Raw genomic sequence first — 25,663 nt, 5'->3', positions numbered from 1 at the left:
GGAATTGAACTCAGGTCCTTGTGCTTGCCAGGGAAGTGCTTATTCCACTGAGCCATCTCCCTGGCAAAAGTTGTTTTGTTTTGTTTTGGGTTTTTTTGTAGAACTGGGGATTGAACTCAGGCTCTTGTGCTTGCCAGGGAAGCGCTTATTCCACTGAGCCATCTCCACAGCCCCTGGTTTGCCAAGCAGAACAGATATTGTGGAAGGGCTGAGGTTCAGAAAATCAAGTGCTGTGAATGGCGTTAGCTGCTTCTCCACAGACGTCTTTTGACGCCTTACCAAACTCCCTGGCCAGGTTACCTCGGCCCGTCCTGAGCTCCGCAGGTCCGGGCGGCACTGTGTTTAACTGCAGCATGGTTCATAGGCCCCCAACGCTGAGGACAGACCTGCATTCACACAGCTAGTTTTCCTGATTTGCTTTCTCCAAGCCTGCAGGGGAAAAAAAGAAGTGATGGGTAACTTCTGGACTGCCTGTCATGCTGAGGTGGAGGAAGGTTTGTGCATTAGTTCCTTTGAGTTTGAATTATGATTTTACAGCTATGGAAGGAAAATTAAATATTCCTACAGAAAATGTTTAACTTCTGGGTGAACCGGGCAAAAGAGAATGTGGAACAGGGCCTTTTGTTAGCACTTCTCAATCTACTTTAAGCAAGTAAGATGGAAATCGTAGTTAGAAAAACCCTGTCTCCTGAAGCTGGTCTAAATGGAGTCCTTGGGCTGGAAAACACAGTTTAAGGAGGATCTGCCTCCTGATTGTTCCCTGGAAGTGCTTCCCTGCCTGTCTGTGGTCATTTGGAATTCCCGGTTTGTACTCGTCTTAACCACCATAAACTGTCACCGTTTATCATCCTCAAAGTTAGAAACACGCACGTGCTCTCAGGATTGTAGAATCCTCCGTTAGAGTCATAAGGTCATGCTGGAGGTTGTAATTATAATTGAATCAACACCCGTTTGTTTTCCAGTTGTAAATACAGTAACTTGTTCCACTCTTTTACCTAGTTGAGAGATTCAGGGTTCTTCTTCCTCTGTTCCACATGGGCAGAGCTGAGAAATGGTTTTAGGTTCAAGAGGTAAGTGACAGTTGTGGAGGACCTACTGTGTGTGCATGTGTGATAGCTGCACTGTGTCCTTTACTGTGACTGTTCCACGTAATGGAACGGATGGCCTCCCGACCCCCGTCTTCCTCTTGAGGCGAGCTGGGGGTCCCGAAGCCGACCTCCCTACTCCAGGCCGTGTAGCTGAGCCTGGCCGGCTGACCCTGTGCCCCACAGTCTTACTTCACGAAGTGCCTTGGGGCTGGGCTGCAGACCTGCCCGCATCACATCAAACTGTCATTTGAACAGAGAGAGCAAAACCCGTTTTCTGAAACGTGAGCTCTAACTACATAAAAGGGGTGCTTCTGAGAGCAGCGTGGTCTCACACGCGGGCCCCAAACCTCCAGCAACAGTGGCAGCCTCACCTGTGCAAGAGGGGAGCGGACAGACAGGGAGTGCGTGTCCTGGGTCTGCCCTGCCTGTGGCAGAGCCCATGTGTGACAAAGGATGGCCAAGGTTGAATTATCAGTCTTGCTAATTATGAAGCTAGAAATTACTAGAAATAAGTTGAAGTGATTCCTGGGGCAGGGCCCCTTGCTTTGGTGCTGGGCCTCACTGGCCAGCACATCCCTGGGTCCCATCCGGTCTGGCTGCTGGTGGCTCTGCTGAGAGGGCTGGCAGGAGAGCGGGGGAGGGGCAGGCGAGGGGGAGGGGCAGGTGAGGGGGGAGGGGCGGTTGGCTCCTGGGGATTCTCTGATGTACCTGGAGCTCTGGCAGCAAAGGGAAGCCTGCAATGGGCCTAGCAGTCACAGTGGCCTTCGGGATTTCCGCGTTTCAGGTTTCGTAGATGGTGCAGAAGTCAGGAGAACAGCCTGCGCTGAGTTTCCAGTGTGTGCTGCGGGGAGGAGGAAAGGCAGACTTCCCCAGGATGTGTACTTGAGAAGCAGGCAGTGCCTTCTGCTTTCAGGTCTCACGGCATGCCCATCCCGGGAGTTTCTGCCGGGCTCACCTCTCGGGAAGGGCCCGGTGGCTCAGGTTTGGAGAAGGCGGCAGTGTGGGGGATAAGGGGAGAGCTTTGGCTGAGGGTGTGTCCAGGGACATTACCAGTGACACTGCTGTTAGAATTCCCCTTTGTAGTAGTGTCAGAGGTGACATAGCACGTATTGTGGTTGTGGATTTAATACACATTAATTAAAAAACATTTTCCGAAAAGTAAGACTGAAAATCCTACAAAGTTTGCTGATGATGCTGGGGAAAAATACATTAAAATATCAATACATGACAAGCACGGTGGTCATAACAAGTGCAAACCCACTCTTGAAACTTGAAGCTAGAAATTACTGGAAATAAGTTGAAGCTATTCCTGGGGTAGGGCCCCTCCCGCCTCCTCAGCCACCTGCCGGCTTTGCTGAGTGGGGCCGGTTGAGTGAGATTGTCCCGGCTCCAAGTCCGTCTTCTGTCTAGTCCATTAATAAGCAGCAGAAATATCCTAGTGGCTATTAGTTTTTTTCTCATACTTTATTCTGAATTGTTTTGAGAGTTTAAATTAGTTGCAGTGATAAGACATATTAGTTTTCTGGGTCTTTGGAGGAGAAAAATGGTTTAGAAATGATCTCAGCAGCTTGCGTTTCCGGGGCTGGTTGTGGTCCACTAACTCACTTTATTGTCTGAAAGAGCAGGTGATTCACGGAAAGTCGTAGTTAGGGTGCTTTGACCCAGGCTTTGCAAAGGACCACCCGCTAAGTGCAAATAAATAACGATGTGCATGCCCCCCCCCAAGGCTCCAAGAGCATGTTAAGCTATTGATGGGCGTGAATAATACATGATTTCTGGTAGTGCTTGCTGCTGTGGCAGGATATATTAAAAGAGGAAAAACCTCTGTAGAATAACTACGTTCAGTCAGACTTTGTGTTCAAAGTGAAGCCTGTCACTTGCCACTTGGAGAGTGGCGTCCTCATCCTCCACTTGGGATTTAATGGTTCAGACTTGTAGAGCCAATTGGGAGGTAAATTTCGGGTGATTCATCACGGTGATTTGCATATTGTAACTTAAAAATATTGGCTGTGTTGTCACAGCCTCGTTCCACATTCTAGACTTTTGTTATGCGACGGCACAGAGGCGGCACTCGCTCTCAGGTGTTCTTTGGGACTTCTTTATGTCTCATTTAATGGGGGAGAAGTGTCAGTTACTATGTAACTTGCTTATTGTTTCTACTGCTAAGTGAAAGGTGAATTTACATAGCTGAATTTATAGTTGAATTGTATTGATTCTTTCATCTCACAAGTTTATGACTTGAAAATTGGAAATTTCTGTGTGAAATGAGTCAGTATTATTTATCAAGTTTCCTATTGCACATTAACAACCCTAAAGCAAAATCTTTATCCTGAAGCAATCAGATTTGACTCAATAAATATTTTTAAAATTTTTTTCTTTACTTTATTTATTTGATACAAGGCTTCACTACACAGCTCAGACTTCAGCCTCCCCAGTGCTGGGATTACAGGCATGTGCCACCAGGCCGGGTTTCAGAGGTGGAAAGGTGCACCCAGGATGGGGCCAGCATGGCTTGAGGTACCTGGGATGGAACCTGGGTCCTTGGGCTTGCCAGGCAGGCGCTTAGATTACTGAGCTATCTTCCCAGCCCCGTCTAAATAAATATTGAAGAAAAGCTTGAAGTTAGTAGTTAAATAAGGTCTAGTCTGTTTTACTTTCAAAACTTCCAGTCCAGTGTAACAGAATATAAGAAATGATGATACAGAGAAATGAACAAAGATGAGTATTTTTTTTCCTGAAGACCAAGACCAGCTTGCTCGATAAAAGAGGAATAAGGAATTCTTAAGAATTAAGGCCCTTTTTTATATTTATGTTGAAAGTATGTGTCTAGATAGTGAATGGGTGTTCTTAGCTACGAAGCTCAGAAAATCTTTTCTAATGCAGCCCAATTATTTACTTTACTTCAGCATATCCAGCTGTTTCGCAGTAGGGCTTCCGAGTTTAGTGGTTGCTGGGTCAGGCCTGTGGCCTTCCAGTTGGTGAAATACCTGTCCCTGTGCTCCTAGGACTTAAGAAACCCAAAGTGTTGTAATACGAAAGAACCAAGATAAATAAATGCCTGGTCAAATGAAGATAAAATCCTGAAAGATACGTAAGTTTTTCAAAGCCTTAGGTTGCATCATTTACTAGCAGAGATGTTATTGAGTGTTTGGGCCTGAATAATTCATCACTTACCATATTCATTTACAAGAGAGGGGTTTGGGTCAGGAAATAGCCTTGGCATTGGGATTGACCTCACTGTCGGTTCTCTCCACTGGCTGGGCAGCAAGTGTGCGTCCGAAACAAGCCAGATTTGGACGTACATTTCTGAGAGGTATGGAAGATTGTCTAATAGACACTGCTCCTTTGTCTTCCAGTTTTAGTTGCTTTATTCTCTGCTTCGTCCATCTCCCCACACACATTCTCAGCTCCTCTAAATCCTTGCAGACAAATGCAGTGCAGTCTTCCAGTCGGGCAGGCGCCTGCCTTCGCACCGCCAGCGCTCTTTGCTGTTGACCGTTTGCTCCTGGGGTCCTTTCCTAGGAGGCACATGCCTTCTCACTTCTGGCTAGATCATTCCAGCAGTGACAGTGACAGCTCACACGGATCAAATTGTACCATCTCTGTTCTTATTTTTCTTCGCTTTTCTCTAGCAGCATATGACTTCTCAGTACTGCTTTTGGAAATGCCTTCTTAGATATAATTTTTCCTAATGTGAGGAAGTGCTTTTCTGCATTCTACCATGTAAGTCCAGCTACTTTCCTTATTAGGCAAGTTTACAATGTCTGTTCCATCATCCTTCATGCACCTAAATAGGAAAGGGCTTTCTCAGGACCCTGCCCGGACACTTCTTGTTCATTGCCTGTGACGTCCGCCTCTTGCACTTCCTCATCTTCATGTTGCAATCTTATCTGTCCCTAAGGCAACTTGTCCTAGTGGCCAAGAGACTTCAGTGCAGAGCTAGAAGTGCCACGACTCACGTCGCCTCTCATAGTTGGAAGCTGGGTGAGTTGCTCACGTCTTATGGTTCTTAGTTTCTTCCTGTCATGGGAGATGGCAGTCATTCCTTCCTCATAGTACAGCCAGGGGCTTGCTGTATGCAAAGATCAAATATTAAGACAACCTCAGGCAGTGTAAGTTCTACGTGTACAAATATTTTTGCTATTTTTGTTTCTTCCTACTACTTTCTCAACAAGCCTTTCCTGATGCCTGACTTCAGTCAACTTTCTCTCTTCTGGTGAAACTTTTCACTCTGTGGCACTACTTTCATTTATATTCCCATGTGTCTGTATGCCTTAGCCCTTGTGCTAGATGAGAGGAGGATTTCTCCCGTACCTGTGTCCCCTGACTTTTCTTAACAGCTAGTGGACACCACAAACAAGATCCTCACTGCTGGGAAGCTGAGGCAGGAGGATCATAAGTTAGCATACCTCCCGGACAACTTTGGGCAGTGCTGTCTCCAAATTAAAAAAAAAAAAAAAATTTTGTGAGTCATAACATAAAAGGCTGGGGATGTAGCTCAGTGTGAAGACCCTGGGTGCAGTCACAGGACTGAGAAGCAAGCAAACAAAATCTCCCTGTAAGATCAAGTTTATTTTTCTAGACTAAGTTTTGATAATCTGAAGTTCTTGTAGTGGCTGCATGTTGGATTGTAATAGATCCATAAAACATTTTGAAGGTGCTTCTGTCGGGGGAGAAAGAATAAGAAAATGATGACTTGTGAGTCATCCTTTGTGGTGGAGGCTTTTTTCATTTTGTGGATATAAGTCATCTTAATCACCTTTTTGGGAAAATTGGGTTGTTTTAGAAGCATCAGTGTGTGTGTGTGTGTGTGTGTGTGTGTGCGCGCGCGCGCGCCCATTCACTCATGAGTGCGCATATGTGTACTTTTTAATAAAAATGTCAGGTATGTTGTTACAGTGCTGAACACTTTTATTGTGACAAGGGAATAAATTTTCTAGTAATGTTTTCTCTAAAGTTTTGCTTGCGATACTTAAAAGTTTTGCTTGCGATACTTAAAAGTTTTGCCTTGGAAACTGAGACATAGCTTCACAATTCTTACTATAGTTCCCATCCCCAGAGCATTTCTGTCCCCTAAATGTTGGTGATGTCAGAATTGCTGAGTAGAAGCTTTGATTGAACCAGACACTTGACAACGGGGAATCTAACAATAGAAACATCCCCAGGTATTAAAGGAGCCTGGCAAGAGATCGCTGTGAGAGTCTGCCCTGTTAGGAATACCAAAAATAACACAAGGCTCCCTTGCCTATATTTCATTTTCATCCTTTAAAATGAAAGGTAATCATTTAAAAGAAAAGAGCCAGCCATTTGTTCAAAGTAGAAGTTGTTGGATGTAAGTAAATATTTTAGATTTCTCTCCTTTATTTTTTTGTTCTGAAATCATGCTTTGCTCTTGTTATTGTTCTTTTCAAAGTCTTTACTTAAAGCAGAAACAAAACAAGACCTAGTTGCCCTGTGTGTAAGCCCTACACATTTCGCTAGATTGGACCAATGACATGAATTCTTTCAGCCAGTTCAGAAAGCCTCCTTAGCTGGTATGGAATTTGTCTGTAGGTGCAAATTATGAGTCAACTGTAAGTATGTGTTGCAATAAAAAAATAAGTAGTAGATTGATTGCCTGTTTAATTTTTAATTTTTATTAGCTGATGTCTGCAGGATGGATGATTACATTCCTCGTGAAGAGTTGGTCCAAGCACATAATGTATCTTACTTCTTTCGTTCTTTTCTCTTCTGTCCCTCCATTTCTTGGTTCCGTTTTCTTCTTTTTCAAAAGATCTATCCCAGGGCTTCTCTTCCAGAGAAACTCAAAATACAAATGGAGAGCAAGGCGAAGCAGTTTAACGTTCACAGATCGAGCAGTGGTGTATTGCCCAAGAACTCGTGACTCATGTTGTCACCACAACATATGAAAATATAGCAAGAAAGGTTGGTTCATTCCTAGAATTCTTGTAAGGCAGAAATATTTTTTTCTGATTAGGACATGGAAAGAGAGCCAGAAAGAGATTACTTCTAGCTTGGATCACATGATGAAGCTGTAGCTTAACCAGAAATAAGCTCTGGTCTGAGACACACACTGCTGTGTGTGCCTGTCGAGGTTGGCTGTAGGCTAGAGTCCTCCTCCTCATTAGACTCGGTTTGCAATTAGCCCTGAGAGCACTGTTCTGCCGATTCCAAGTGAAGTGGCTCATTAATGTAAATTTGCATTTGCCAAATAAAGCTGCAGTGGATGGGGCCTTTGTGTATGAGGCGTGGGAAGACGTACATAGTGGCGATGGCTTGGGACGTTGCGAATGTAGAGATTTCCGGATCCTGTGGAGAAATTTGATACCATTTTTTTAATGTATGTACCAGTTAATGTGTGCCAGTGATAGTCACTGAGTGACAGAACTGTGTTGTTCATTGATGGGACAGCACTAGTACGAAGTATGGTGCTGCGGAATGGAATGGAGTGGAGTGGAATGGAGTGGGTAGTAACTGGGAAGAACACACGCACGCAGTCCCCTTGGTTTTGCTTTGAGTTAACGTCTTGAAACTGTGCCATAGGTGAGGGTGCACTTTCTGAGCAGGCGCAGTGCGGTACCTGGGGCTGCCTTTCTTTACCCAGAGACTCTTAAGGCTAAATGATGGATACAGCCAACAGCCCGTTACTGAAATGAAAAGCCTGAATTTACAAATAGGGGTGATCTGTATCGCGAACATGGAGAGTTCAGAACACGGGCTGGCAGAAACCTTAACATCCAGCGTCGCGATTCGGTTGCCACCGAAAGGCAGAAGGGCCATTGTGGGCCTCGAGCGTGACCCAGCCTCTAGCGAGCTCCTCCTGGAAGCCCAGTGGCACGCCATCATCTAGGCGGGCCTCGAAGGCTGTGACTGTAAAGGTGGTGAGGACACCACTTTGTTTCTCCCACTTAGGGACTTTCGGATCCAATATTTCTCCCTTTCTCCTTCACCTACAGCCAATTAGACTATTTAATACAGGTTTTACTTCTTCGAAGGGTGAAAGAAAGGAAGCAGTAAACGGTAGCTCCCGGAACCCTCAGATCTCACTGAGAAACTGTAAGTGCGTGTTCTGCGATGGCTCCGAGGTTGGCTGGACGCTACCCTGGCCTGTCGGGCCGTGCTGCCTCACGGTTTAAAATGCTGCCGTTGTCTCGACCCAAAGAAATGGGGTCCAGGGAGTGGGGCTAAGCCACGTGCGCCCCCTTGGTGTAGGCAGTGAGATCGGAGGCTAGGAGGATGTCCTGTGAAGGGCGCACCGAGGGAATTAGCTCACCCCTGAGAACTGGGTCCAATCGCTGGCTCCTGTCACCACAGCCCTTGCCTCTGGCCACCGTGGCTCCTCTGTTAGCACCGGACAACGAGGGAGATTCGTGTCCTGGGGCTCCTGATTTGGGTGCCGCCGCCTCAGCTTCGGTGAAGAGGGGCGTCCAGGCAAACCCTGTGCTGCTGGGTGCTTTGGCGCAGTGGGCTGCTGGAGACGCCCTGCTGGCGGGGCAGATGGGGGACCTCGCTTGCAGTCGGAATGCCGCAGAGCCCAGGAGAGGCAGGTGGTCTCCGCAGGCAGCGAGGCCTGCTCGGCGGCGCAGTGCAAGCTGAGGAGGAGCACGCCCGCCCTCCGCCTCGTTCCTCTCCCCCGGGCAGCGGGCCTGCGGGCTCTGGCGGCCTGGACAGCCCCGGAGCGAGGCTGTCGGCCTGGGCAGCTTGCGGCAGGCCTGGAACGCTCCCAATTTTTAAAATTCCAAAAGAAACACCACGCTGTAAGGCTGGAAGATTGTAAGTTCAAGCCCAATGTGGGTAATTTAGCGATGTAGCAAGGCTCTGGCTCAGAAAACCTGTGTGGGCGGGGTGGGGGCTGGAGATGTTGCTCCGTGTAAGAATCCGGGTTCCATTCCCAGCGTCATAGAAATGGTAAGATGTCCTAGTTCTGTGTAGCTTTTTTATTTCAGTACACAGAAAAATGAGTTATCCTTTCATTTTGGAAAACACAGCAATACATAAAAATTTAATCGGGTTCTGAACATGTTAGAGAAGCCATGAAAAGGTGTGGAGTTTATTCATAAACAAATTAAATCTTGTTCTTAGAATAAGTGCACCAAATTTATGGGCTTAATTAAAAGCAAAACAGAAACCTGGTCTTCACCCACCCCAGCGCAAGTGGTAGGTGAAAGCCGGCTGTGGGGCCCTTCAGATTTGAGGAGGAAGGAGAGAAAGAGTCAGCAGTCGACACGTTCAGTTTTTCCAAAATTTAAGCCATTTTGTGGTTTTTACCTTCACTTTGTCTCTGGAATTTAATCTAGTTTCTTCATAATTTCCCCCTGGGAAATTTAGCTCATTGTTTTCTTTTGTAAGTTCCTGGGGACAAAGCTACATGTGACTTAGAACTTGAGAATTTCAACATTTATTGAGGAAGAAAAGCACTAATGTGCAACTCAGATGCAGCCACTGGCCTGTGTCTAGTCCAGGAGAGCAAGTCCTGTCCACACGTGGCTGGGCTTCCAGTATGTGTTCTGGACACCTTGCTTTAGGAAAAGAGAAGTCCCGCATTCACACCAAACACGTGCTCCCAAAAGATTCGCAAATGCCGTCTACAGTTGGTAAATAATTCTGGACAGGAGGTTGTGGCGATAGAAAATTTTCTCCTACATTGCACAAGTTTACTTACGTGGATTTTATGGTCAGGAAATCTGTTACTTAGTTTGTCTTAGATTAACTGAGAACAGAATTTGTATATTTAAATGATTCTTTTATGCTGCAGAGCAAGGAAGGAACTCCTTTTAGCGTTCCAGGCTTGGCAATTGCTTTATGGTGCTTTGTTTCTATTTTGCGTTAGAAGCCTTTTCTCTTTGTAAAGAATGTTGCGTATGCGTTGTTGTAGAAATGAGAACTAAGAACTCTTAGCACTGACTGTTCTCAATGCTTTTGTGACTAGCATTTTATCCACTTAAACTGTGGGAGTTGAGAACGTTTCAGTATCTCTCAGCTGAGTTCACTTAGACTTGCCTACAAGTGAAAGAAGGTGTAGCAGTCTTAGGAAGTGTCCTCACAGATCTCGGGCAGGGGACAAGTCCTGCTCATGTAACGGAAGGCTGGTAGACTGCACTAGAAGTAGGTGAAGGGAAAACAGCTCGGTGCGACTGGAAAATGGTTCTGTGCAGAATTGGGAGAGCAGGCGGAGTCTTACTTTTTTTTGACAGCTATGACTTCATGTGAGATGTCTTCATGGTGGTGTGCTGTCCACCCCATCTCATCCGTTACTGTCATTTAAAAGCATCTTCTAAGTGTCATAGAAATCTATACAAATTATGTTCTTTGGTAAATATTTGGTGTTGTCCTACAAGATTTTAATTTTGTTGGTCTTTTAAAGCTATTTTTATTTCTGATTTTTGAAAAAGGGCCTGGCTTTGTAATCCAGGTGGGCATGGGAGTCTCCCTGCTCTTGAGACCACAGCCAGGCACCATCATGCCCATCCTTAGGATGGGATTTTAACAAGCTTCCTATGTTCAAAGTTGTATACAGACACACACAGTACTAGACCAGCTGGTTGTCAGCTTAATCTTTAAAGTTTAAAATGGAGTTTTTATGATAATTAGCAGGCATATGGAACTTTATCAATAATGCTACATTATATTCTCATGTTCAGCATTTTGCTTAGTGCTATAAGCATTCGTAAAAGCATTTTTTCACCCGGAAAGAGAACGAAGTTCATATCCTCATTTATCTGTCAGGGAATTGGAGACCCACATTGAAGACATATTGCGCAGCCTCATAGCACCCTGGTGACAATTAGAGCCCGTACACAGACCCAGCCTGCTCTCAATTTTTAGCAGACTTCACACGGTGTTAGGCAGCTTGTGTTTTACACGTCTTGAATTCTTTTTTTTTTTTTTTTTTTTTTGGTTTTTTTTTGGAGACAGAACTTCCTTATGCAGCCCAGGCTGGCCTTAAACTTGCAGTGGTCCTCCTGCTTCAGCCTTCTGAGTGCTGAGATTACAGGTATGCGCCATGATACCTGGCTCAATCACTCTTAAAGACAAGGTTTTATAATTTATTTAATTTCTTCTTAGATCTCATCTTGTCACCTGCCTTTCTACCTTTATATTCTCAAAAGCCTACATTTTAATTTGTTTGGCCATTCTGACAGAGTGGTTTGATTAATGTAAGAAAAAACTTAATTGCCCATCAGGAAGGTTCTGGATCAGTCGATGAGGACAGCAGAGAAGTCATGTTGTGGTTTGTGAGAACCAGTTCCATGATCACTAAGCTGTCACGATGGTGAATCTGGCCTGGTGTGTCGTGTGGGTTTGATGTATAAGATAAGCACAAGGTGGCTGATGTGAATGGAACATCTTTCTTGTGCTCTTATAGGTTTCCTGGAAAGAAAAGAACAATTAGAGAAATGTTATAGATCATTTCTATTAAAGCGTGTATTGATTCCAACATTCCATGTCAAGTGATTTACTACAAATTTTCATGTTGATGCTCTTAATAGAAAAAAAAAAGCATTTTTAAAAAATGTATTTGGTACAGGGTTTCATAGTGATCCTCCTGTCTCAGCGTCCCCAGTGCTGGGATTACAGACGTGTGCCACCATGCCTGGTCTCGGTGGCCTGCTCAGCATGCCCAGGGAAGGGGCCAGCATGGCATGTGGTGCCAGGAATTGAACCCCAGTTCTTGTGCTTTCCTAAGCAGGTGCTTATTCTGCTGAGCTATCTCTCCAGCCCAAGAAAAAAGCATTTTTTTTTTTTTTTTTTTTTTTTTTTAGAGGTTTTCTATATAGTGGCAGTGTATTAAGATCACATTTGGGACTGGGAGATAGCTCAGTGGAGCAGGTGCTTGCCTGAGTTTGATCTCTGGACAAAAGATTACATTTGTTCCTTCTTTAACATCGAATGTTAGAGTATAAATAAGATTTTTATCTACAAGAAAAGGTATAAAAAGACACTTCTGTCAGCTTCCAGATGCAGTAGAATCCTGCTAATGCTTGCTTCGAAGAAAGAATCAGAACCTGATTTTCAGGTCACTTGCTACTTTATGAAGTTGTTTCTGAGGTCGCCTTGCCTGGGCTTGAAGATATTCTGTGGGTGTGTCTTCCTCGTGCACAAGCTTGAATACATTTCTTTGGGAATTGTCCTTGATAGTGAAATGGGGTTAATAAGTGAGAGGCTGGATTTTATGAAGTGAGGGGCATAGAATTAGTGGGAGCCATTTGTAAGAGACTTAAAATACTGATCACTTAGTACTTTCAAATAGTAAACTACTTGATAGTTTATAAAAGAAGGAAATTCATTTGCACAAAGTAACTAAAAGAAAAAGGGCTTTGACAGTGTTGGCTGCCCTCGTAATACCCACTCGGCTTACCCAGCTAAGGGTCAATTGTTCACCTTTCAAGTACAAAATTTGAGGGAGTCAATGAGTTTTAGCTAATAATTGGAATTCTTCTTGCATCCTGGTGACCAGAATGGAGTTTCTTCCTTCCTTGATGTCTTAGTTACTCCTCACTCATTTCTGGGACAAAATACCCGACACCCAATATTAAAGAAGGAAAGGTTTATTTAGCTCACAGTGGGGGCTTCGGTCTATACTCGGCTGGCCCCAAGGCAGAAGGGCACACGGCAGAGGCAGCTGTTCGTGGCTGCAGGAAGCAGCAGCAAGCAAAGGGAGGGGCAGCACCCGAGGCTGCTGGAGCGCCCCTCTCCTCTCCTCTCCTCTCCTCTCCTCTCCTCTCCTCTCCTTATATTGTGATGCAGATTATCTGCGCCAGGGTGGGCCTAGTGCTCACACCCATAATCCCAGCATTGAAGCAAGAATTAATCACAACCTTTAGAGGCTGCCCAGGACGCTGGAGGCTTTGGGGGGACACCTAGACACGAGCCATAACACCTGAATTCAGGAAATGCAGGGAGGTGTTGGCACGGTGGGAGGTGGGGTGGTAGTTCTTCTTCGCTCGCTCCTGGGCAGCGGACACTGGGAAGAACGGCTTTGCCAGCTAATGTGTAATGTTTAGCTCTGTCTAGAAACTAATTTCTTGGCATAATGGACTGCTCACATAATTAAAAGGCTTTACAACCTCTGGTGAGTCTGAAGTTCCCAAAGTGTTCGGGTCAAAGACACAGGCTAAATTTAATATCACTATGGCGAAGCACATGCGTGGAGAACATAGCCAACTATCTGTGTGACGTTTTAGGAAGTGTTTGGAAGCTTCTTCAAATGACAGAGCTTCTAATGGCTGATTTATTCTAGAACTTGTGTTGTAGGACCTGCATTGGCTACTCTGTTGGACTTCGCAAGCGCAGAGTTAAACTGTACAGTTAAGTGATAGGAAGGGAACTAACACTTCTCGCAGACGTGTGAAGTGTGAAACACCGTCCTGACGCCTCACTTTGCATCTCATGAGATTGGTGTTGTTATTTCACAGCAAACAGAGGGGAACTGTGAGGTTAAGTAACTTGCTGGGGGATTCGAGACAGGGAAGGGGTTCGTGTTACCATCTGAGGCGTTCACCCAGGCCCAAAGTCCCTTCGAAATGACACCTGCCCAGCGCTTGGCAGATGTGACTCAGTGTAGTTACTCTGTTATTTATTGTCCTTATGTAGCAGAAAGTGCCCCCTGCCCCCGCCCGCCCCAGCATGCTTCAGGTTGTTAGCTGCCCAGGTAGTACTTCCTGTTCCAGTTCTGGTTGCTTCTGTCTCTTAGAAATAGGGCTGGTCACTGTGATGGACACTGTCCAGTCCCCAGATGACAAGCCATACTTCCTGCTTGCTTATTTCATATCAGCCCTGGACCACCAGAGAGAGATCAGGACCTGCAGTTCTGGGAATGATCCCAGTCGGTGCCTGTTGACATACATAGATCTGCCTCCAAATCCTGGGTGCTGTTTGGATGTTTCTGCCTACCCTTGCAATTTTAGATGCCAGTTTCAAGTCATAAGTCTATAGTTTTGGGCTTTGTAGAAGTGTGTGTGTGTGTGTGTGTGTGTGCGCGCATTTTTAAAGGAGCGCTCCTGAAATGCCTTTTCTTTCAGCTGTTACATCTGCTGTGATCAACTGGGGTCCGGTCGTATGTGAGCTCGTAGAACATGGGTCCCGGCCTTCAGCCTCTGACCTCTGTACTACCTGGCCCCACAAACACAAAGGCAGCCTTAACCGTTCTGGGGTCTCCTTGATTTAGCTCTAAGTCCCTTCTGGTATGCGTTACTGTGACTCATTGAGATACATATCTTTTGAGATATGTATCTTTATAAAAAAATTTTAAAACTCCAGCTCTCTAGACCAAGTGTTTCCTTTCAAAAACAGAATAGAAATGAGAGGAATCTAGAAACTCTATGCCCCTTGCTCTGTCTTATTTCTGAAGGATCTGATATGAAGCTGCCCTGGCAAATCGGAAGATGAGATACTAGATGTTTCTCCCATCCTCTCAGCATCTTCAGTGCTGAGCTACTCCAGGCGGTTGGCACCTCGTAACCCTGGACCGGCTGCTTTCTGGGCCGGCACTGCCTGCTTTGCCAGCTTCTGGTAGAGCTCATTTTCACTTCCTAAATGGAACCTTCTTGTCCGAACAAGTTTTACGGGACTTGACCTTCGGCGCGTTGCTCAGCTCTATGAATTCAGCTGGGTAGAATTTCCTGATGGTAAGAGAAGGGTGCTGCCAAGAAGATTAAGTAACTTATGGAATATGTGCAGAATTGGGTAGGCCTGACCCCTAGGAGACGTTGTGATTTAATTTTTAACTTAAAAACTTTCGTGAGTACTTGTTTGCTGCATGTCATGATGGTGGTCCTGGCGGGCAGTTAGTACCCGGACAGAGCACACTTCTGCCTGCTTCACCCCTGGGTGCAGCTTGGTCTTCCCCAGCAGCCAGGCTCCTTTCCAGGGCTCCAGTGCAGCCTGTCAGCCGGCCTGGTCCCTGCTGGAGCCGCACAGGTCAGGTAGCTAAAAGCAGGGTATTTACTGTCTTCTGTGTTTGAAAACCAAACTAGACTGAGAGACATTCTTCTACTCTTGATTATGTATGTTCACTTCCTACCTGGAAAAGAATCACAGCTGGGTTTAAAACAAAGAACAGAATGCAGCTTTCTATTGGTTTCAGAAAACCCATTTTAGAGCTTAGATTCCAGGGTTGTAAACCAGCAGGTCCTGACATCTCTGGGCATTGCTGTGTAGAGTTTCACACTGTGGGTGTCAGGGCAGCGTCCCCTGCCCTGCGCACGGTGTGGATGTGCGCTCCCCACACTGGCCCTGTGCCCTCCAGGTGTGGCAACGTGGAGAAGACCCTACTCCAGATCTGTCAGGTTTCCTGTTGCTGTCCTCAGCTGCACGGACCAAAATGTATCTTAAATGCTCAGCTGAAGTTATCTTTCATATGAATAGTTTATGCATACTGGCTGATTAAGAATTCAGTATTGGATTCATCAGCTAAAATGTAAAATAGCAATGGTTATTTCTTTTTATTTTTCTTTGTTGCTTTCTAATGAAAGCATTTTATGATATCTCTTTGCTCCTCCTTTTGAGGAGAGAAATAAACAGTTGAATAGAACCCCTCATCTAAAGTGGAACATGACCGGAGGACAGTTAGGTATTTTTTTGTTTTTTAAAGACATGGAAGGAAAATTCTTTCTTGGATGACTTAAGGAAGACCTTCCTTGAAAAGAGAAACAGTGCTTTCCAGCCAGCTTCTGGTCTGTTGGTATTTTCTCTAGCCAGCTGTCAAAGTCACACACGTGGTGCTTTCTACCCAGCATCTGATTGTTAAGTCAGGTGAATGTGGGTCATCTCACACCCACGAGTCAGGATCCTGAGGAGGGTACCGAATAAGCAGCGTGTTTTCTGTTCAGGAGGGTGATGGCTGGCTGAGGAGGAAGTGTCCTGATTTGGCCTGGAGCCAGCTGGCCTCTCACCTGGACTTTCCGTGCACAGTGAGGGACCAGCAAGGGACTGTACCTCTGCCGCACTCTTCTTCCTTGCGAGGGCTGACAGGGCTCGTGGAATATGACTCGGGCCGTGCATCAGCCACGAGGAGCCACCAGGTTTGCTTAAGACCGCATTTCTGTGGAGTTAATGCCACGAGAGAGATACTGGAAGGAGCAAACATTTAGCTTCGGCCGTGGTTCTGGATTAAACTTAGCATTTGTATTTGCCTGGATCAGTATTTTGGTGTGCGGAAAACAACTGAGGCTTCGGATACAACCAGTGATCTCTTCTGCCAGGCTGAAAGCAGCAGAACAGGGTCTCAGAGGCACGCGGAGGCTTGGCTCCATGGTGCAGCGGTCCGAGGCCACAGCGGTGGGTCTGCCACGCCGTGGCTGATTCCTTTGACTTTGAGTCGGGAAGCCCTTTCATGCCCTCTGGAAGCTTGTTGAAGCTGGGGACACCTTATCATAAAGCAGGGAATCCAAATGGAAAGCTCACGAAATGCAGCGGAGAAACTGCATCCCATGGCTGCTCCTGCCAGGGAGCGAGGCAGGGCAGGCTGGAGGTTGGAGGTGGGCTGGCCTGTAGTCCACCCACGAGCAGTGGAATTTGAACAGAGATCGCAGCCCGAGGTGGTTCGCTGGAAGTTGGTGATTGTGTTGTGCAGTTTCCGCTGAGTGACGGTTTCAGATACAGAGCTTTTCCCTAGCTGCTGTGTAGACCGCAGGTGGCTGTCACTGCTGTGTCCTGCATGAGTGTCCTGCGTGGAGCTCCATCAGATCCAGGGAGGCAGACCGCAGGTGCTGGGCCACCTTGTGCCTGCGCCCGCAGCGTAATCGCCCATGCTTTATTTTGGCTTTTCAGTCTATCCAGGTGCTACCCTGAAGTTTTGCAGCCTTGTTCTTGTTTATCCTTCTATGGTTTTCCTTCTCCTTTTTTTCTCTGTACTGGGGATTGGGCCCAGGGTCTTGCATTGAACCACACTCACCCCCCTCTTTAAAAACTACTCAATTTTGAGACAGTCTCCCCAAGCTGCCCAGGTTGGCCTCACATTTGCAGTCCTCCAGCCTCAGCCTCCGGAGTGGCTGGGACTGCAGACACAGGCCACGCTGCCGAGCTCGCGGTTGTTGGGTGCCTGATAGTGGCAGAGTGAGTGGCAGCCACATGCGGTGTGCCCATCCCCGCTGACCAGCAGTAACCCACCGTGTCTTCTTTTCTGCTCACTTGTAGAACGCTACAATGGGAGGCAAGCTCAGCAAGAAGAAGAAGGGCTACAATGTGAACGACGACAAGGCCAAGGACAAGGACAAGAAAGCTGAGGGCGCAGGTGCCGAGGAGGAGGGGACCCCGAAGGAGAGCGCGCCCCCTGCAGCGGCGGCCAACGGTGCCGAGTCCCAGGAGCCGGAGAAGCCTGACAAGGACAAGGAGAAGGAGGTCGAGAAGGACGCCGAGGGCAAGGCTGAGGCCAAGGAGGGTGACCCGGCGGCAGCGGCTGCGCCCAAGGAGGAGGCGCCCAAGGCTGAGCCTGAAAAGAGCAGTGAGGGCACCGCTGAGGGGCAAGCGGAGCCTGGGGCCGCGGCAGCTGAGCAGGAGCCCGCCGAGCCCGGGCCCGCTGCGGGCGGCGAGGCCCCCAAGGCAGCCGAGGCAGGCGCCCCTGAGAGCCAAGAGGAAGGGGAACCCAAAAAGACTGAGGCTCCCGCCACCCAGGAGACGAAAAGTGACGGGGCCCCGGCTTCAGACTCAAAACCCAGCAGCGCTGAGGCTGCCCCCTCCTCCAAGGAGCCCCCCGCAGCCACGGAAGCGCCCAGTTCCACGGCCAAGGTCCCCGCAGAGGAGCCGAAGGCCACCGAGGTCCCTGCAGCCAAGCCTGACCAAACCGTAGCGGTGAAAGAGTGACCGGACAGCCTGGAAACACCACTGAGAAACAATCTCTCTCTCTCTCTCTCTCTCTCTCTCTCTCTCTCCTTCTCTCTCTCCCTCTTCCTCTTTCCTTTCTTCACTTTCCTTTCTCTTCTCTCTTCTCTGCTTACTAACTGGTTTCCAATCGGAAGCAAGGATGTGTATTGCCCAAGGGGGGAATTAAAAGGATGCTGACCCATCGAGGGAGGGAGGGAGGGCGGGGGTGGGGAGAATCCAAATAGTATTTTTGTGGGGAAATATCTAATATACCTTCAGTCTCCTTGATCACCAAGACCTGGATTGGAAAGATCAGCGTGGAAGCGCCGAGTCCGGCCTGCTCCATCCCGAGGCCTGGCCGGCCCTTCTGGGCCGTGGGGAGGGGTGGGCGGATGGATGGCCTCTGCCCGCAGGGCCTGTGCCCACGCACTCGAGATCTTTACGAAAGCAGTATTTTCTGTGTTCTCCTTTTTAATTTACAGCCTTTCTTATTTTGATATTTTTTTAATGTTGTGGATGAATGCCAACTTTCAGACGGAGCCCGCCTAGCCTGTCCAACCCTCCATTCTTCCTCTCCAGATATTTTTGGGAGCAAACGAGCATTCTCTCATCGTACTTAGCCTACCTAGATTTCTCATGACGAGTTAATGCATGTCTGTGGTTGGGTGCACCTGTAGTTCTGTTTATTGGTCAGTGGAATTGAAAAAAGTCTGCGTTCATTGCAGTTCACTTTCTCTTCATTCTGTGTCATAGACACCAACACACCACTCATTGGAAAATGGAAAAAATAAAATAAAAATACAAAAAAATGTACAATGGATGCATTGAAATTATATGTAATTGTATAAATGGTGCAACAGTAATAAAGTAAAATAATTAAAAAAGTAACACAGACTGGGTTTTCTTTTCTGCCGCCCCTCCTTGCCCGCCCACAGCCTTGGTCAGTCCACCATCAGCAGATAGCAGGACGCTGAGTTGGGTGTTTTTCGTTCCTGAGTACATGTGGAGGAGGGTAGGAGACGGGAGCCTCAAAGCTTGTGAGCAGGATATTTAGAAAATACCCGCTTGCTTGGGCCAGCAGGTTATCTCAGTGATGAGGCCACATGAAAAGTGTCCTGAACACAACACATTGAAGGGCCGCGACTAGCTTGGATCATGGACGATGGTGGCCAGATCCTACGGGACTGTACCACGTGTGCCAGTTGGGAAGCCCCTGGCGGGTGGTTTTCCTGCCCTCTCTTCGCCACTTTAATTTTGCCATATTCGTGACAGCCAGGAAGGGGACCTGAGTGTTGGGCAGGTGATGGGATAACAGCCCAATGAAAGCAGGCGGCCAGTGGCCTCTGGGGACGAGACTACTGCCCGGGCTCTGCAGCAGATGACTTGTGTGGCTGTGCAGCACCTCTAGCCCCTCCAGACTGCCCTCCCTCAGCCAACTACTCACAGCATTTCTGATCCTCAAGGCAAGGCTCTGTAAGCTTCTGAATACAGCACAGTGTTGGGCATGAGGAGACACGACGCCCCCAGCCCCCTGCCCTGGGGTGCAGAGCATCGCGGGTGCCCAGCACCCCTGGGGCAGCCTGGAGGGAGAGCGGTGGCTTTTGTGGAAGGACCAGGCTTGGACGTTGGTTCTTATTTTTCTAAATTAAAAGAAAATGTTTATTTATTTAGTACAGCGTCTTGCTACAAAGCTCAGCCTCCCCAGTGCTGGAATTACAAGTGTGTGCCACCACGCCTGGTCTCGGTGGCCGGCGAGGCGTGTCCAGGGTTCCAGGGCCAGCATGGCCTCCTGTGGTGTTGGGGATCCAACCTGGGTCCTTGCATTTGCCAGGCAGGTGCTTAGACCGCCAAGCTATCTCCCCAGCCTATCAGTTCTTGAATGCAAGAAAAGTAGGCCTTGTCTCTTGGGTTTGTTGCTAGTGAGTTGGGTATTTTTCACTTTGACACTGGAAACAAAAATTTCACATATAAAACATGGATTGCACCCTAGATTTCCTGTGCTTGAATCACACAAATGGTAGGCTCGGGAGGGAATGTGCAGAGTAGGAGGCAGTAGGGTGGTGTTCTGGGGAGCTGACAAACTTCCCCTGGAATTGGTGGAGGCCGCTCCTGTGACGGGTTCGATTCCCAGAGGGACATGAAAGACATGGTGGGTGCAAATGAACCCGATGACATATAAATAAAAGGGGGCAAGATGCCCTTTGCAAGGACTTGCTGAGTAGCCTGTCATCCGTCCCACACCTACGATGTTCCCCGTGGGTAACAACTGGAGAAACAGAAGCTGAATGACAGGCAAATATTGCGCCTTTGGGGCTCAGTCCAGGTTCCTGATCACTTCTTGTCACACACGGTTCTTGTTTCTATAGTGAAATAAATTTGAACTTTTAATGCTTGAGAGCACAGTACATAAGAATTGTCAACATGTTAACCACCAATCAACCATTTTAGTAAGAAAAGCAGCAAGAAAATGTGCAGGTGTTCACCGACATGTCCAGAAATACGTAACATCACTTAAGGCAGGGTTGCTGGGAGTCGGGAGAAAGGCCTCAGTAAGCCGGGGAGGGCATTACTATAGTACTAAGTTTTTCTTTTTAAAAGTTTAAATTGGGGCCGGGGAGCTGGCTCAGTGGAATAAGCACTTGCCTGGCAAGCGCAGTGGCCTGAGTTCAATCCCCCGTTTTGCAAAAAAAAAAAAAAAAGTTTAAGTTGAAAATTTTACATTTATTTAAATTGATAATTATTACTCTTAACTGCTGTTTTTTTTTTTTTTTTTTAGAAAATGTGCTTAGTGGAGAAAATGTCATAACTCCACCATCTTTTTAAATTAAAAAATAAATGCATTAGGTATTGGGTGATTAGAACACAGAAAATCAGCTTCCTGGGTTAGCATTTATCATCATAAATTACCAGTTAGGCATGAAGTAAGAAGGCTTTTTTCTCTTTATATATAGTTACTGGGTAAGGTGAGGAAGAACTAAAATTGTGCTATGAGTATTTGTTTTTTCTAACTAGTCATAGTTCAAGCAATTAAAGGGTATCAGATGTGGTCACCTCTATATTTTTAAATTATTATTATTATTACTATTATTATTACACCAGGGATCAAGCTCAGGACCTTGGGCTTGCCAGGCAGGTGCTTATGCCGCTGAGCTGTCTCCCCAGCCCAACACAATATCTAATTTAGTATTTAAATAAACTAAAGCTGTGGCATTCAGTTTTACCATCCTGGAAAACATCCAAGGCTGCTGTCAGACACTGTATTGAGCAGGAAATGCCCTATGCCTGTGAGGACTGGCTTAGCCAGGAGGGCAGCACTGGACACACACACACACACACACACACACACACACACACACTTTGCAAGGAGAAGGGAAATGCAATTGTCCACCGGGTTTGTCCCTCTGCTTAGTCCCTTCCTCTAGCTGACACTGCCTTTGCACGAAGATGAGCTCAAGTGCCTGAAAGCTGGGCTGGGCCCTGTGTACGTGGGGCGGCCTCAACACTAGAGAAGGCCACCATCCTCCGCTTGTTCCTGACCATTGAAGCAAAGCCACACGGGCACAGGCAGGAACACTGTTCCCCATTCCTGGAGTGCCTCCATCTTCCCAGTGGGACAAGACCCAGCTCTAGTGGACACTAAGGACGTGGCTGCCCACTGTCCTCAGCTGCCCAAGGTGGGTGAGTTATTAGGTGGGTGCCAAGCCCAGTACTGCGATCCCACACTTGGTTCTGTTTCCATAAGGCCTCCTGGGATTTAATTTTCACCAAAGGAAACTTTATGGTCTAGTGCAACAGGTTTTTACTGAAACATAGAACCTAACAAAGCTTATTGTCATTGTTGCCCCTGAGACACCAATCTTACACCGTCGGTTTACAGGTAGAAGACTTTGACATGCAACAAATTTCAGTTATTTCATTTATGGGGGAAAAAATCCGTAAAGCTCTGGTGTTGTCCAACCTCTTATGTTAGGATTGGAGGGTCGTGTTAAGCCCCATCTCTTTTATTTCTGCTCTATAGCAGAGATAGTGTGAGCTTTATTTTAATTTGCATAATATTTAAAACGGGATGCTTGAAGGTAATTTTAAAAATAAACCAAACAGCACCACCCTGGTGGCTGTGGAATTTATGACATGAGTTTTTACATGCATCCTTATAAAAGAAGACAAAATTTGTTTGAGTGGTAGCTGACACTATTTCGTCCTGGCAGGAAGTTTATAGTTTACATATTGAACTCTTGGATAGCTGTTTGGCTAGGATGTCAGAATTTTTGTTTTCCTTTTTTTTTACTTCGCCAATGGAAAAGTAAAAATCAAATGACAATGTGAGGACGTTCTCTATGATGGTATGACAGATTTTTGAGTTTTGAGAAGAGCTGTTCTTTACCATACGCTTGTATGTTTCTGTCTTTTTAATCACAGAGTTTTTACTAGCATATAAAATCTCAAAGTCCAGGGGCTTCAGTGCTTCTCAAGTGTTTTTAAGACTTCATTTTACAAAGAGAAATTTTTATTCTGAAGCTGTATGCTGCTATTTATATACATATTTAAGGAAGTTCTTAGAGGCGAATATCTTTTTGGAAAGGAACTGTGATCTTTAAAAAATCCTAGTGCAGTTGCACACATTGAAATAAAAAAAAAATCAAATAAAGTTGTATCTTCTTATCTTATGTACATTTGGTCCTGTTTTCCTAATGTATGAGCATCACATTTGTTACTTATTCCGCTTTCTTTGAAGATAATCTTAGATTGCAAAAAAACTCACTTTCTTTTTTTTTGGCTGGCTCAGGTCACCTTAAGGGCTGGGCTTGTAAGGCATGTGGAGCTGGGAATCGAACCACGGTCCCCTGCGTCTGACTGGGTTTGCCCAAGCAGGCGCTTAACTGAGCTAACGCGCAAGTCCCAATAATTCACTTTTAATATTTTTTTAAAAAGTATTTATTTATTTATTTATTTGGAACAGAGTCTTGCTACATAGCTTGGATTCATAAGGATCCTGCTGTCTCAGTCCCCCCAGCACTAGGATTACAGGCATGCATACCACACCCGGTCTTGGTGGTTGGCTTGGTGGTTCAGGCCAGCACGGCCTGCAGTACCAGGGATCAGACCTGGGTCCTCGCATTTGCCAGGCAGGCGCTTAGTCTGCTGAGCTATCTCCAGCCACTTTTACTATTCTTATATGAAAATATCAAATGACAGAAAGATGAGATGATAGACATGGATCATTTTGAGAACACTCAGCTACTTCTCATTTTTTGCTTATATTAAGAGACTAATGCTAAATACTTCTCATTAAACATTCTGTTTTTGGAGAATTCCCATCTTATGTATGATTTGTGTATATACTTCACTCATCTTTAAGTAGAGTTTCAGATAATCAATGACATTGTCAATCCAAAGGCTTCCCTGTACTCCTGGGTTTAGAAATGTATATTAAAGCTTAAAAGAAAGTTTGCTTTTTAAAATTTGTAGAGATATTGTGATACATTTTTAAAGTAATCTTTAAGATCAAGGTTTGAAAGCTAGAAGGAAATGATCATGATTGGCGTTTCCATTGACTTCCGGCTTTTGAAGCGGAGAACACGCAGGCATAGGTACTGAGGCATGTCGGCTGTCAGTGGCATGCTGACCCCTGAGGGCAGAGGGATTGCAGTGTCTCAGAGCCATACAACCAGAAAGGCAGCACAGTGCTCAGCCTCAAAGAAGAGAAGGCATCCGTTTTACCTTGAGGAAAATACAAAGTTCACTTGTAACACACTTTTGTGAACAAAAAGGACCTCCAACAAAGGATGAAAAGAAATCCTTCAGCCTTTAAAAAGAAAGCAATCCTTTTCGTGGAAGAGAAAGACTACGCTGCAGGACTTTGCTGACAGAAATGATCCCCTTTTGAGTTTTGCCCAGGAAAGGGGACGACACCTCTCATAACAAGGGCCTTTTACACAGGTCTGAGGACTTTGACTTGACAGGTGAGCCCATTAAAAGGAACAACCCTATGGTCCCTGGAGACAGTGAACAACTTCTGTCCCACTCTGCTCACACAGCCAGCCAAGAATAGCACTCACACTCAGGCAGAACCACCCACCCAGGGCCCAAGTCTGACTCGTATGCAAATTATCCACCAGGGGCTGTACCTTTTTTTTTAAATTTAATTTTTTGAAACTGAGAATAATAGAGACTATAATTTGCTTGCTATCTATTAGGTACCTTCACTTTCAGACTGGAAATCTCTAGAGCTGAACTGGCCTGCTGCTCAGAGAAAATAGTACTATTTTGAAATCACACACACATACACACACACACACACACACACACACACACATTCAAATCAGAAATGACATGAAAGTCACGGTATATATCAAAAAAGACTTGCTTACATTTCTGATGCCAGTCAACAGTTTATTATCTGCCTTTAGTCTTTCATATATTTTTTCTTGCCTGGCTTTCTTTACATTTTATCTTTCCCAACAAGGTCCCTACTTTTGCTTTTTGTTTTCATTCTGCTAGTTATTTTTCATTCTTTCTGCCTGCCTACCTTCCTCCCAACTCCAGCCAGAGGCAAATACTTACACTGGACCAGAACTATAAAATTTATAACCACCTTAAATGTACGGTTCGTAATACTGCTGAAGCATGCTGTTCCTTTTGACTTGGTGTGAAAAGAGAGCAAGCTCAGGTTTAAGATAATGTACAACAGTCTTTGGCAGAGTATGTTTGTTTAAAGAGAAGTGTGTTCTTCTAGGGATTGTAGAAAGTTCTTTAGGTTCCGTATTTCAGAGGGTGGAGTAGTAGTTTCTCATCCATACTAGATACATAAGAATTTTCTTGAATGTTGAAGGAACGAGATTCCAGCCCTGAGCCTTTGGTCCTAATTCAGTAATCCTTCTGGAAGGGCGAAGAAAGCTCCAGGTGTCCTGAGTCCCTCTGGGAATCAGCTGGCATAGTGTAGGTTTTGAGACTTGGAATTGAAGAGACTTGGGTTAGAATCTGGATTTGGTAGATTGTTCTATGATTTTAAGTAAATTGCCTACTGTCTCGGAGGTTCTCTTACCTCATTAGGGAGAAAATTAGGATAATAACAGAGTTATTGGGAGTGATTTCCATGAGACCCAGAAGTAACTGGCTCATGGATTCCATGCCTGAAGATCAAGCAGCCTGAGACTGGAAATAGTAAAAAATATTCCTTCTGTACTGAATATGTACAGGCTTTTTCTCCTCACTACTCCTTATACAAAGTAGTCTGACAACTATTTACATAGCTGTTACACTGAATTCGATTTTATAAGTAATAGAAAGATAGTGAAGTGTATTATACATAGATTGTGTGGGGATACTATGCTATTTTATATGAGACTTCAGTAACCATGGATTTTGGCATTTGCGGGGGTCCTGGCACCACGTAACAGTACACTCAGTGAATCAGAGCTCTTCCAAAGCAGGCTTCAGTTCCTTAAAGAAGTTCCAGTCCTTCGATCGTGAATGCAAGTGTAATGAAAAAAATTTCTTTTTTTTTTTTTTCGGAACCGGGGATTGAACTCAGGCCCTTGTGCTTGTCCGGCAAGCACTTATTCTACTGAGCTATCTCCCCAACCCCTGGAAAAAAGTTCTTAATGTCGCCTTGAAAATACAATGATAGGGCTGGTGAGATGGCTCAATGGTCTAAAGCACCTACTTGGAACAAGCTTGGCAAAGCACAAGGACCACGGTTCAATCCCCCAGCACCACATGCCAGCCAGCCCTGCCCCCCAGGTGGGCTGAGCTGGCCACACACACACACA

The 25,663-nt window shown here is 46.0% G+C and overlaps 1 protein-coding gene across 8 annotated transcripts in view; it reads left to right on the top strand.

Moving 5' to 3' along the window:
• Positions 1–18,768, top strand: part of Basp1 (brain abundant membrane attached signal protein 1) — an 82,258-nt gene extending 63,490 nt beyond the window's left edge. For 4 of the 8 annotated variants that reach the window (XM_023704943.1, XM_023704944.1, XM_023704939.1 and 1 more), the window contains exon 2: positions 17,226–18,768. In XM_023704943.1, coding sequence (XP_023560711.1) covers positions 17,235–17,891 — 657 coding nt within the window. In that variant the 5' untranslated portion in view covers positions 17,226–17,234 and the 3' untranslated portion in view covers positions 17,892–18,768. Of the gene's footprint in view, positions 1–5,015; positions 5,073–5,095; positions 5,201–5,755; positions 5,830–8,086; positions 8,145–17,225 lie in introns of those variants that run through there. The other 4 variants (XM_023704938.1, XM_023704937.1, XM_023704941.1 and 1 more) reach the window with 4 other exon arrangements.
• Positions 18,769–25,663: the final 6,895 nt, after the last annotated feature.

Source organism: Octodon degus, unplaced genomic scaffold (assembly GCF_000260255.1).
Source record: "Octodon degus isolate 3935 unplaced genomic scaffold, OctDeg1.0 scaffold00207, whole genome shotgun sequence".
Taxonomy (NCBI): domain Eukaryota; kingdom Metazoa; phylum Chordata; class Mammalia; order Rodentia; family Octodontidae; genus Octodon; species Octodon degus.
Note: the sequence above shows the minus strand (reverse complement) of the source record. Positions and strands in the feature narration are given on the sequence as shown.